Genomic DNA, 12006 nt, shown 5'->3' on the forward strand with positions numbered 1-12006 from the left:
GGAGATAATGGGCCCGTTGGAGTTCACCCTAAATGCCTGTTCCTCTTTCAGCAAAACCGTGACCTGCACATGTTCATCAACGCTTCCAAGAACTTCAACCTCAACATCACCTGGGCCATCAGCTTTGCAGGTAAGGTGTGTGTGTGTGTGTGTGTGTGTGTATGTGGATGTGTGCATCTGTGTTTGTGTGTGAGTGCACGTGCTTGTGTTTGTGTGTGTGTGTGCGTGCACATGCGTGTGTGTGTGTGTATGAGAGAATGTGTGTTTGTGTGTGTGTGTGTGTGTGTGTGTGTGCGGATGTGTGCATCTGTGTTTGTGTGTGAGTGCACGTGCTTGTGTATGTGTTTGTGTGTGTGGATGTGTGCATCTGTGTTTGTGTGTGCATCTGTGTTTGTGTGTGCGTGCGTGCGTGTGTGCGTGCGTGTGTGCGTGCGTGCGTGCGTGCGTGCGTGCGTGCGTGCGTGCGTGCGTGCGTGTGTGTGTGCGTGTGTGTGTGCGTGCGGATGAATGTGTCTGATTATATCTCTGGCTCTGGGGCCTCTGATAACTTACTTGTTCCTTCCTTCATCTCTCTCTCTTTGTCTGTTTCTCTGCCTGTCTGTCTGTCTGTCTGTCTGTCTGCCTGTCTGCCTGTCTGCCTGCCTGCCTGCCTGCCTGTCTGTCTGTCTGCCTTCCTGTCTGTCTCTCTGTCTGTCTGCCTGCCTGCCTGCCTGCCTGTCTATCTGTCTGCCTGCCTGCCTGCCTGCCTGCCTGCCTGCCTGCCTGCCTGCCTGCCTGCCTGCCTGTCTGTCTGCCTTCCTGTCTGCCTGCTGTCTGCCTGCCTGCCTGCTGCCTGTCTATCTGTATGCCTGCCTGTCTGCCTGTCTCTGCTGCCTGCCTGTCGCCTGTCGGCCTGGCTGGTGCTGTCTCCCCATCCGCCTGCCTGTCCATCAAGGAGGACAGCCTGCTGCAACGAGAGTTGACTCCATCGTCCCCGACAACATCACTTGTGTTCAGCACTCTCCAACGAGCAGTTATGACTTCGTAGCAACCCCAACATGCTATTTTGATTCAATCACCGCCATAAAACAGGGAGCTACCACTGCTGAAACAGATTTAATCAAACAAGCAGTCATGCTGTTCTGCAGTTACTCAACAGCAAGCTTTCGTGTAACGTCTTCGTCCGTCAACGGTAGAATTTGGATGCCTGTTCTACTTGTCGGTTTCGACGGTAATTTTCGCTGCGACTGTTGGTTGGTTGGGTGGCTGCGTGCGGTGGGGGGGGAGCGCCCGGCTGGCTAGTGGCGTGTTTGCGTGTGGCTGCGCGAGGACGGCGGCCGTGGCGAACGTTAGCGTACAGAGAGGAGACTGTGAAGAGGGCGGAGCACAGAGTTTTTTCTGTAGTCACCGAAGTCGGCTTGATCCAGGAAATTCAGTTTTGGAAAAGGAAAACGGTCCCGCACCCAAAGCCGCACGGATCCGGATGTGTGCCCCCTCCCACGGTTCCGTCACAAGTCCACATTCTTTCGTTCTTTTGATGTACTTTTAAAAATGTATTTTATTCTTTTTTTCCGGTCTCTTCTCGTTCGCTCCTCAGTCAGAAAGCAGAGAGAGTTTGATTCTTTTTTTTTTGTACCGCTAAGCGGTTTGAATCGGGGCTCGATTGATCGTGCCTTCCTAGGCCCTTGTGTCTGTGACCCCCATTGGCTGTCGGCCGGAATACATTTTAAACACTGTAGCAAATCTCTGGACGTGTGGCTGATTCACCTGGCCAGCATCCCCTAAACACCTGTTAGGGGACTGGATCAGTAAAACCAGAGGTTGCGGGTTTGAATGCCAGCTTGGGGCATTGCCATTGGCACTGTACTTAACCTGGACTTCAGTAAAAAAAAAATATAAAAATAAAAAAATCCAGCTGCGCAAATTGATTGTATGTAAAAATGTAAGCAGCCTGGGTGTGTCGTCCCTCTGGCTGTGTCTGTCAGGACTGGACTATGAGCCTTAGGCCACATTCAGACACAGTCCGGCAACGCGGGGGGTAAATGGCGGTCCTCCCGTTCGTTTGAATGGGGGTGGTGCGTTCAGGCTGCGGGAGCGGGGACCGCACGGGGTGTGGAACAGAACCGCCGCGGCCGTGCGGGAGGAAACCAGAACCGGAATCAACGGTTGCCGTGACGCAACCCAGACGTCACGCCGCGGCATGGCCAATCACGTGAGCCGTGCGCCCGGCTTCGACGTCTGCGCCTGGCTTGCGGTCTACGTTGCAAAATAACGACAGTAAGAGACTTCCTTCGGATGGGCTGTGCAGTGACACGCCCACACCTCCGCACACCTCCGGACAGCCCCGCACACCTCCGCACAGCCCCGCGGGACGGTGGCGTGCTGGCTGATCCGGTCTGAATGCAGCCTTTCTGTCGTTCTGTGTCTAAACAGGTAGCCTTCCGCGGGCCCTGAGAGCCGTGAGGATGATTCGGGGACAGCTGGTCTGGGTTCTCCCGCCCTGTAGCCTTAAAAAGTGTGGCCTGCTCCTCTCTCCCAAGCACCTTCTCTCTTTGTTTGGTGTTTCGCTTTCTGTTTCTTTATCTCCCACCGTACCAACACCCACCTCACCGCACTTCCCATTTCATCCACGCTCACGTATGCTACTGATTTACTGATCGTCACTTCCCGTTGCACTATTGTCACGCGTTCACTTAGTCGTATACTTTTCAATAATAAATATTGTGTATTATATTGTGTGTGTCTCCATTTTTGTTGTGGCCGGGAGCCGGGTCATAAGACTGAGTCATTTCAAGAGGAAATGATGTTCAGGAGGAGGAGGAGGAGGAGAGGTGGCTGTAGGGATCAAGTCCCTCACAGCCCCCCCCCCCCTTCTGACCCCCCCCCCCCCCCCCAGGGTCTGTCTCCAGCATGGGAACATCAGGCCCCAGCAATAAAAACAATCTCATCACCGCACACACCATCCGGGTGGATGCTCCCCAACAGACCTGCCTGTTACTGTCGTGTGTGTCTGTCTGTATGTGTGTGTGTGCGTGCGCGCGTGTGCGTGTATGCGTGTGTGTGTGTGTGTGCGCGTGTGTGTCGTGTGTGTGTGTGTGTGCTGTGTGGCGGGTGTGTGTTGTGTGTGTGTGTGTGTGTGTGTGCGCGTGTCTGTGTGTGTGCGTGTGTGCGTGTGTGCGTGTGTGTGTGTGTGTATTCTTGCTGGAGGGCTCAGCTTTCACATTGAGTGCTGCCTGTTCCCTGGCCCTGGCCTTCTGGAAGTGATTTGGCAGCCCAACCCCCCCCCCCCCCCGTACCGCCCGCACACGCTCAGTTCCAGGTGCTCTCCGTCCCGCTGGCCGTGTGGGAGGGGAGACTCGGAGAGCGCCCCGAATCTGCGTCGGGGTCCCACGTGCCTGCGCCGATCCGTCCCACAGCCGCTGCGCCGCCCGCCGTCGCTCGCCTCCGGATTTCTTTTCCTTTTCATTTTTGTTTTTTTTCCTCCCTCCATCTTTCCCATCTTCCGTCCCCCCGTCCCTCCCCTGTCCCTAAATGGAGGAGTAGCCCATCGTCAGCGAGGTAACCGCTCTGGGGTTTGGGGTTTGGGTTTGAGTTCTTCTTCTGTGGTCTCTGTCCGAGCGCGATGGAGTTTTCGGAGGGGCTAAGCGGGATGTCAGCCAATGACAGTAAGGTTACCGTGGAGGAGGGGGTGGGTGGGGGGGGGTCCCTCCGGGCGGAGGGGTCCGGGGTCGCCCCTGCCGCTCGTTTAGGCGCGGTAAACGGCAGGACAGGGAGGAGAAAAACAGGAGGAGCTACCAGGAATGTTAACGGGGAACATGTGTCTGAGCGGAGCATAGCCTTCCTCAAATCCCTCAAATACTCTGCGTTTCCTGGCTGCGTTTCTTTTCCTAAGTGCTTTCACATGTCGCAGGAAGTGGGTTTCGAGCTGCTCTCTGAGAGAGGCTAGCCGAGTGCGTGCTATGTTGTGGGACTGCTGTGTGTTACTGTTTTCTGTGCGTGTGTACATTGTGCGATTCGGTGCCAGCATGCTTCGCGTCGACCTGCACACCAACTCCCCCGTGCCTTAGGTTCAGCCGATTGCAGTTTGTTATTGTATTTGCGCGACTTTCTCACTTCTGTTTTCTTGTGAACAGTGTCTGAGTTGATTTTTTTGGGGGGGGGGGGGGGGTTGGTTGTGTAAACAGCTGCTGTCCTGTGGCTGCATGGCGTTTCGGCTGTTTAAAGTGCACAGGGCCCAGTTCTCACTTGAAGTTTGTCTCTCTGTGGAACGCCCTGACTTCTCCAGTCATTAGGTGCGTGGGTCGTTCGGGCAGGTGAAAGGTCATCCGGGTGGGTCAGGGGTCACCCAGGGAGGTTAGGCGTTGTTTGGGGAGACTGGGGTTGTTGGGGAGACTGAGGGGTTCGTTAGTGAGTCCTGAACGAACAGATTTTGTCTTAAACGCGTCTGTCAGTAACACTGAGGATTTCTCACACTGAAGTTCTGCTTCCCGAGCCGGTGAAGAGAGGCCGTGGCGTTTACGTTCTCCAGCTGTGTTTATTTCTGCAACCTCGGCCATAAATTTCAATAAAGACCACGCAGAGAGGCCTGTGCTGTCTCCTCCAAAACATACGATAAGTGGCTGCTTCAGATTGCACAGATTGAATATGAAGTCGCAGGAAGATGCTTCATTTTCAAGCTTGTTCAGGTCCTATGGTACACTAAAATAGTTTGCTGTCTGCCACAGTTACATTAAAAAAAAATTCTGGGTACGGTTGTGCAAATTAGGCTGAATTTTCAGGGTTTCTGACATAGGAGGAGAAGGATGACTGACTGCAGTTGAGGGATTGAGGTCGTCGTCTCATCCTCAGTAGATTCGAGCGGATTCAGGCGCTAGCTGCGTTAGCCGCAGGTTCATCTGCGCTCCCAACTGCCACTTCCAGCTTTTCGCGTCCGACGCGGAGTTAATTCAAACCAGATTTCTGTTCCCTGTGCCTGGAAATGACAACGTGCTGAGTCTGTGTTTCACAGGGGCTGGCTGGGAGTCTTTCTCAGTGCTAATGCCAAGCTTTTACCAGGCTTTTATTGTGTATTTTACCAGACTTTTATCGTGTCTTTTACCAGGCTTTTATTGTGTTAAATTATATCGACTCTCAGCTTCACGGGAGACACAAAAAGATACTGTTTTCATCGCGGTTTCGCCCATGTTTTTTTTTATCTCGGACCGGTTTGTGATGATAAATCTTTTCGCGGTTTTGTGTTTTCCTTTTCGGCAATTGTTAACTGTCAGACTTCCTCTCAGGACGACGGTCTCCCATGCCACTCTTTGCAGGTCACGATGGGAAAATCACCGGTTACAGCCGTAAATTACCCAGAATCCCTTATCCGGTGTAGCACTCTGTACAAGAGGGAGCTTTGGATGTTTTCTCTTTGTGTTTAAGGCCTTCATGCCAGCTGAGAGCTGTTATGGCCTTCACATGGGATAGCTCTCTCACTGAACACACTGGTGAGCTGTGTGTGTGTGTGTGTGTGAGAGAGAGAGAGTGTGTGTGTGTGTGTGTCTGCGTATGTTTGTGTTTGTGCGTGTGCGAGAGAGAGTGTGTGTGTGTCTGAGCGAGTGTGTGTGTGTGTGTGTGTGTGTGTGTGAGTGTGTCTCTGTGTGTGTGTGTGTGTCTGAGCAAGTGTGTGTGTGTGTGTGTGTGAATGTGTCTCTGTGTGTGAGTGTGTGTGTGTGTTTGTGTACATTACAGCATGGTGGCAGTCCTGCGCGTTTGGAGTGGAGCTGGGACCCTTTAACAGCGATGCTTATTTTGGGGAGGGGTGTGGAAATGGGCGGAATCAGCAGAGAAAGAGAGAAAGAGGCTCTTTCTTAATACCTCAGTCCTGTGTGAGAGGGAGGGAGGGAGGGAGAGGAAGGGACAGGGGGAAGTAGCGGTTTGGCTCTTCTCTCCGTTTCTCGCTTTATTATTGTGCGCAATCCCCCCCTCTCCCCCCGCCTTACTTCCTGTCCCCTCCCTCCCTCCCTCCCTCTCTCTCTCTCTCCCTCTCTCTCTCTCTCTCTCGCTCCCTCTCTCGTCTCTTTCTCCGCGGCCCGTGTGAGACGCGCTCAGCCCCCCGGAGTCGGAGCTCTGAGCCGCGCGGTCCGTTGGCGGCTGGCGGCTGGCGGCGGCGGCCCGTGCCCCGCCACCCCCCCGGACCGTGACCGCGCCCGCGACCGCACCACGATGAACGCGGCGGCGGTGTTCACCGTCGCCGTCCTCTTCTGCGTTTCCTGCCTCTGCGCGGCTATCGGCGTAAGTTCTAACCCCCCTCCCCTCCCCCCCCCCCCCCCCCCCCCCCCCCCTTCCCCGGGACGCTCGCGGTTTTTTTTACACGGCTGCTCTCCTTTCCGCTGGTCGCTGCTGCTCCTGATGTTTTCCTGGAAGTTCTCAGGACTTGGGGGCGGGGGGGGGGGCTTGGGGGAGCGGGTTGGCGGGTTGCTGGCGGGTTGTGGGGTACGGTTGGCACTGAGAAAGAAGTGACCCGTTGGTTGGTTCGCAGTGCTGCTGATTTTTTTTTTTGCTACTTTTTTTTTTTGTTTATTAACTATTGGCAGGACCGTGGGTCAGTGATCTGAGGACTTTGTGCCTGGCGGTGCTCGCTACGATGGCGTGTTGTCAGTGGACGTCTTTAGGCTGGGGTTTAGCGGCGGGGAGCGCCGACATCTTCACCTGCCCTTCCTTCTGCCTAGCGCCCGGGTTTGTTTTGCTAATCGCAGCCTGCGTTTGTGTTAAAAGTCCCCCTGCGCGAAGTATGAGAACAGGGCTGGAGTCGGCTGTACCATGGCAACGACGTTTAGCATCAGCTACGCTAACGGCGGCTCGTGTGGTGTAACGTTTCTGACTGCCGGTACAAAAGTTTCTTCGAAGGTGGCTTATTGCTGGCCTGTGTTTTGTGTCTTGAATATTCTTCAGCTGCTGCGGACTCTTGATTGGTGGAAATTGTGCGTTTGTCAGCAGCGACGGGATTGTTTAAAAGTTTGTGTCTTCGCTTGTTTGCGTTGGGCAACGCAGGCGCAGGCCAAAATGGGGAACCTGATGTGGAGCCGTCTAGGCCTGTCCCGTCTTCGCGGAAGCTTCCGGCAGGATCCGCGCTGTCTCGTACGGTGCTGAAGTGCTCGTGGGTGTCTTTCCCCCCCCCCCCGCAGCGCTTTGGGGCCGGTATTCAGACCCGTTACCCGGGCCAGTGTGGTGTTCCGTGTGTCAGCACTTCGCTTGGCTAGGTTGGGTATCCGTTTTGCATCGTGCGTAATAATGAGCGGTTTGGATTTGATTTGGGAAACGGGGCAGGAGGGCCTGTGTGTGTGTGTGTGTGTGTGTGTGTGTGTGTGCGTGAGTGTGTGTGTGTGTGTGTGTGTGTGTGTGAGAGAGTCTGGGGCTCATTCAGGCAAATATCAAATTAGGCTTTTTAATAATGATGCGTGATAATGGCATAAAATGAACTGCATTTCAACATTTTCTACTTCACAACGTGTTTACGTTGGCTAATGGGAATTATTCAATACTGCATGTAGGTACATGCTTCTGTTTTTAAAATCTGTTAAATTGCTTCATTGGTATGTCAAAGAATCGCAGGTCTGTGCTGCGGTGAATCACATTTCTCGGATACCAGGGAAAAAAAAACCCCAAGCTCTACTTTTTTTTAGGTTTGTTGAGAAGCACAGCTGTCTCCTTCCCTCGCGGTGTGTTTATGTAATCACCAGTGTACCTGCTAAATATTGAATTTCTCACCGTCTCCTTTTTCCCACAATGCTTTGGGGGCATTGTTCAGATCCATTACTTGAGCCCGTGTGATATTTCGCATATCAGCAGTTTGCTGGAGGTTGTGTAACAGCTTTGCATCGTGGGTAATAATGAGTGGTTTGGCGTGTGTGTGTGTGCGTATGAGTGTGTGTGCGTGTGTGCCTGTGTGTGCGTGCATGCCAATGCGCGAGTGTGAGTGTGAGAGGGAGTATGAGGGTTATTGCTGCAGAGTCTCCTGCAGTACCAGTGTTCAGACAGCAGGGGGCAGGATTGTGTCAGTTCCCAGGCTACCGTTTGAGTGGCTCCGAATCTCTTCTCTCTCCATTGCACTCATCTTCAGTGACAATTTCTCAAGTCAGTTAATAATAATAATAATAACTACAACTTGTACTCAGCTACGGTAATCGCCACGGAAACAGCCTTGGTTCCTCTTGCGGTTTCTCCCTTGTTCGTTCTCATGCAGGTCTCCCTGGAGAAACCTGCACGGCTGAGTTTGGTGTCAGGAGAAACCCCTCCTTCTCCCCCCCTCGGTCTTTCTGTGGTGATTTAATCCGTTACTCATTAGCTTCGTTTGACGCTTGCGGTGGGTTCTTCGCCGCGTTGGGCCTTAGCATTCGCGTTGTGGAGCGAACTCGCCGCAGAAGCCGTTTAGGAGAGAGAGAGAGAGAACGCAATCGCCTGGGTTCAGTCCGCACGGGGTCCTAATTCTGTTGACGTTTGAGCTCATCCAGTCTGTGTGTTTCCTCTAAGGAAGTAACTCTTGATTTTATTTGTCTGAATTAAGAAACAAGGAATACCAGTACATGCTCCCGAAATAAATGTCACAGTGCCAACAACATTTTGACCAGCAACGATCTTTGTTTGAGAACTCTGAGGACGTTTATTTAAGGACATTCATTGTTATGGAACTATATTAGATGCTTTTCTTTTACCAGTTATTGACAGACAATTAGTGACAGACATTTGAAGATGTCCACACGCGATTGGTCACAGGCCCTGAAGATGTCCACGTGTGATTGGTCGGAGCCCTTGTTCCAAATGACGAATGACCTACTGACCAGAACATGTGTGTGTTGAGGCTGATATCCATCTGCTCGTCTGCTTTGGACTCTGTTATTGTGACCTGTAAAAAAAAAAACGAGCACGAAAACAGACTGGCACCTTATTGAGCAACCCCCGTTCCCTTCTAACTGCCGGTGGGATTTCTGCAATCTCTCTAACCGCCAAAGTCTTCTCCTCCACTCTGTCCTCCGCGCTGTCCCTGGGATCCTTTGTCTCCCCTGAAACTTTCCCAGAATCCCCTGCGGCCCGAAGAGGTTCTCTGTTGAGCTCGCTAACTGCTTTCTCTCCCTCAATGATCATGCTGTGAGCTTTTAACAGACCGTTTCAGGTGGCTGGCGGTTGGGCTTGGAAACGATACCGTTGAAACATAATTTAAAAAGTGCACAAAGGGATATAAAATTTACAAAAAAAAAAAAAAAAATGCCGGTAATGGGTTAGTAATTGTAGCCCCTGTAGGGGAACTGAGTATTTTGCTGGCAATGGGGAAAATCTGAAATTGAAACTGAAATATTGAGGAGATTTGCAGTTCATTTGCACGTGAAATTGGTCTCATGTAACATTTAATATTGCTGGTGCTATTGTATGCATTATGCCCATTGTAATAACCATGCGCATTCATGTAATAACCTGATTATGACGACTGGGTTTCTTAGGATATGGCGTGACAGGCGAGTCATAATGCTTCACAGCCTTATGTCAGCTGTTATAAGATGGTCACACGGGTTTATCTGTGCTTATGATGAGGGCTTTTGGCATTATTTAGTGCCATTGAGGGCGTTATAAAATCGCACTACAGGTGTGCTGTCATGTTTAAGAACTCACGGGAGAACAGGTCAGTGCACAAGCCAGGAACGCGCCGAATTTCAGGCGGGTGCGCTGATGATTCCGTCCTCTCTCTCTCGTGGCGGACGTAGCGTTAGCGTTGGGCGTTAGCGTTTCTCCTCAAACCGCTAACAGTGTCTCTCTCTCTCTCTCTGCTCTCTCCTCCCCCAGATCGCCTTCTCCCAGCACAGTAACTTCATGGACCTGGTGCAGTTCTTTGTCACGTTCTTCAGGTGAGAGAGGCCCTTCTATGGCTGCGGCCTGCCGCTGCTAATGCTAACCGTGATGTCACAGAAACAAATGCCAAGTGTGTGTGTGTGTGTATGTGTGTGTGTGTGGGTGGGTTTGTGTGGGTGGATTTGTGTGTGTGTGGGTATGTGTATGTGTATGTGTGTGTGTGTGTGTGTGTGTGTGTGTGTGTGTGTGTGTGTGGGAGTCTGTGTGTGTGGGGGTAGGTTTGTGCATGTACGTGTGCGTGTGTGTTTGTGTGTGTGTAGATGAGATGGTTTATGGATAGCAGCTGCTCTCTGACCCTAGCTTGCCTGTAGGAAAGGCTGAAATGTGTTATTGATCCAGGAACCAGGCTCATTTGGAGCAAAACACTGAATCAGGATGCATAGATCTCCACCTCCACCCTCTCCAGCGTCTGCCATAACCTCTATTAACGCCCCATCGCCATTCACCAGAGCCTCTGTTTCCTCCCCACACCACTCTAACCTCCTCCACCTCCCCTTCTCTCTAATATCTCCCACGTCCTCTCCTCCCTGCACGGCTGAATGCAAAACCAGAGGATTATGGTATTTGCAGTTTCAGGAAGTTTGTATGCCTCATTGCACCCTTGCAGTAAACAACTATAATGGGAATGCATTTAAAAAATGAATCCGATGGATAAAATTCGGTTTAACTGTTCGGGTGAAACCGGTCCACATTTTTCTTGACGTATTGAGAAGCAAGATTCACTCCTTAAAGTGTCTTTGCCTCATCTCCTGGGACTAATAGAAAAATTCAGCTTCTACTTCTCTGTAAGAAAAAACACTTTTCATTAAGTTAGTTCTAGTCTTCAGTGATTTCTCTGACAGTGCTTACTCTGAACTCTTTTTTTTGGGATGGTAGGGCGTTTCCGTTTGCCCCACGCCTGTGATGCAGCTGAGTTGATTTTCTTGTTTGGTTTGTTCAGGATGGGGGGGGGAGTTGGAGGGGGAGTTGGAGTAGAAGTAGAATAATTCTGGCGTAGATGCACAGCCCTGAGACAGCCAACATCCCACAACCTGATAGTCACATCATAAGTACTGCTGGAGTCACTGTTATCGGGAGAATTACCATCACTAACACACACACACACACACTCTCGCACGCACCAACAAAAACACATGCGGCATGATGCATAATAGAATTTTCACTGTTTACTTAATGGACTCTATCAAGATTGATTTGACACTGAGCATTTTCCTGCATGGAAAGTGCTTTTTTTTTACACGTGTTAAAGCCTGCAAATTGATTTTGAATACTCGCCCACTGTGATTTTCAGGGCCTAAAAGTGCTGTGTTTTTGAGCGGACGGTATTGTGCCTCTGGCTGAGCGAATTGTTTCCCACTTGATGCCGTGGGGCTTTTTCGCGGGGGGGAGGGGGAGGGGATGAGATGAACCCCATCAGCTCTTCGGACCCGATGATGTGCACTTTTACAGAATTACCGCAGATTGATTTCATTTCCTTTTTTTTTTTTTTCTGAGAGGAGAGCGGGCAGTCCATCCATCCTTCGGTATTATTCCCCTCTTTATTCAGATGGGGGGAAGTGGCGAAAGGGTACAGATGGAGGTGGGATTGCTGTGCAGAGAGGCCCATAGCTGGAAATCAAACCCCTGGCGGTAGAGGCGGGGGGGGGGGGGGAGTGGTAGGGGCGGGGCTTGTATGTGGATTGGCAGTCGGCACCACACGCTCTCCCTGACTTGGTATTCTTAAATGCTTTTGTTTTTAGTGAATTGCTGAATGCAATATGTGATCGTATTCCGCTTTTATGATCTTCACCTGGCAATCGCTTCCCTGAGCTCTGAGTAGCATTATCCGTTCTGCAAGTCAGGCCAGTGCGTTTAGAGTGCGCTAAATGCCACTTTAGCTGTGGTGCGGTTGCTAAAACGTTAAAAAAAAAGAAGGGACGATGAACCAATTAAATCAACTTTCCTAGAATGCCGGTGACCAATAGGAATGATTTTCATCACTGACGTGAATCGCTTGCTGGTTAGGATTTGCGACAGCCAAAGCAATAGAAATCACATTTAAAAAAGAAGAGAGATAAACGTCTTTGTGAATGCAGTGACCTGGTGTCAGACTCGGACCGGAGGGACTGTCGCGGATGATGAATGAATGGTTCATATGGAGGAATTGCC

At 51.4% G+C, this 12006-nt stretch overlaps 2 protein-coding genes across 2 annotated transcripts in view; both read left to right on the top strand.

Moving 5' to 3' along the window:
• LOC135254507 (attractin-like) overlaps window positions 1-522 on the top strand; it is a 76911-nt gene extending 76389 nt beyond the window's left edge. Inside the window, exon 24 of the mRNA XM_064334717.1 lies at window positions 52-522. Within this exon, the coding sequence (XP_064190787.1) occupies window positions 52-507 (456 nt within the window). The 3' untranslated portion in view covers window positions 508-522. The remainder of the gene's footprint in view (window positions 1-51) is intronic.
• Window positions 523-6005: 5483 nt separating this feature from the next.
• LOC135254508 (attractin-like) overlaps window positions 6006-12006 on the top strand; it is a 35574-nt gene continuing 29573 nt past the window's right edge. The window contains exons 1-2 of the mRNA XM_064334719.1: window positions 6006-6249; window positions 9793-9854. Of these exons, the coding sequence (XP_064190789.1) occupies window positions 6181-6249; window positions 9793-9854 (131 nt within the window). The 5' untranslated portion in view covers window positions 6006-6180. The remainder of the gene's footprint in view (window positions 6250-9792; window positions 9855-12006) is intronic.

This window comes from Anguilla rostrata, chromosome 5 (genome assembly GCF_018555375.3).
Source record: "Anguilla rostrata isolate EN2019 chromosome 5, ASM1855537v3, whole genome shotgun sequence".
In the NCBI taxonomy this organism is placed as follows: Eukaryota; Metazoa; Chordata; class Actinopteri; order Anguilliformes; family Anguillidae; genus Anguilla; species Anguilla rostrata.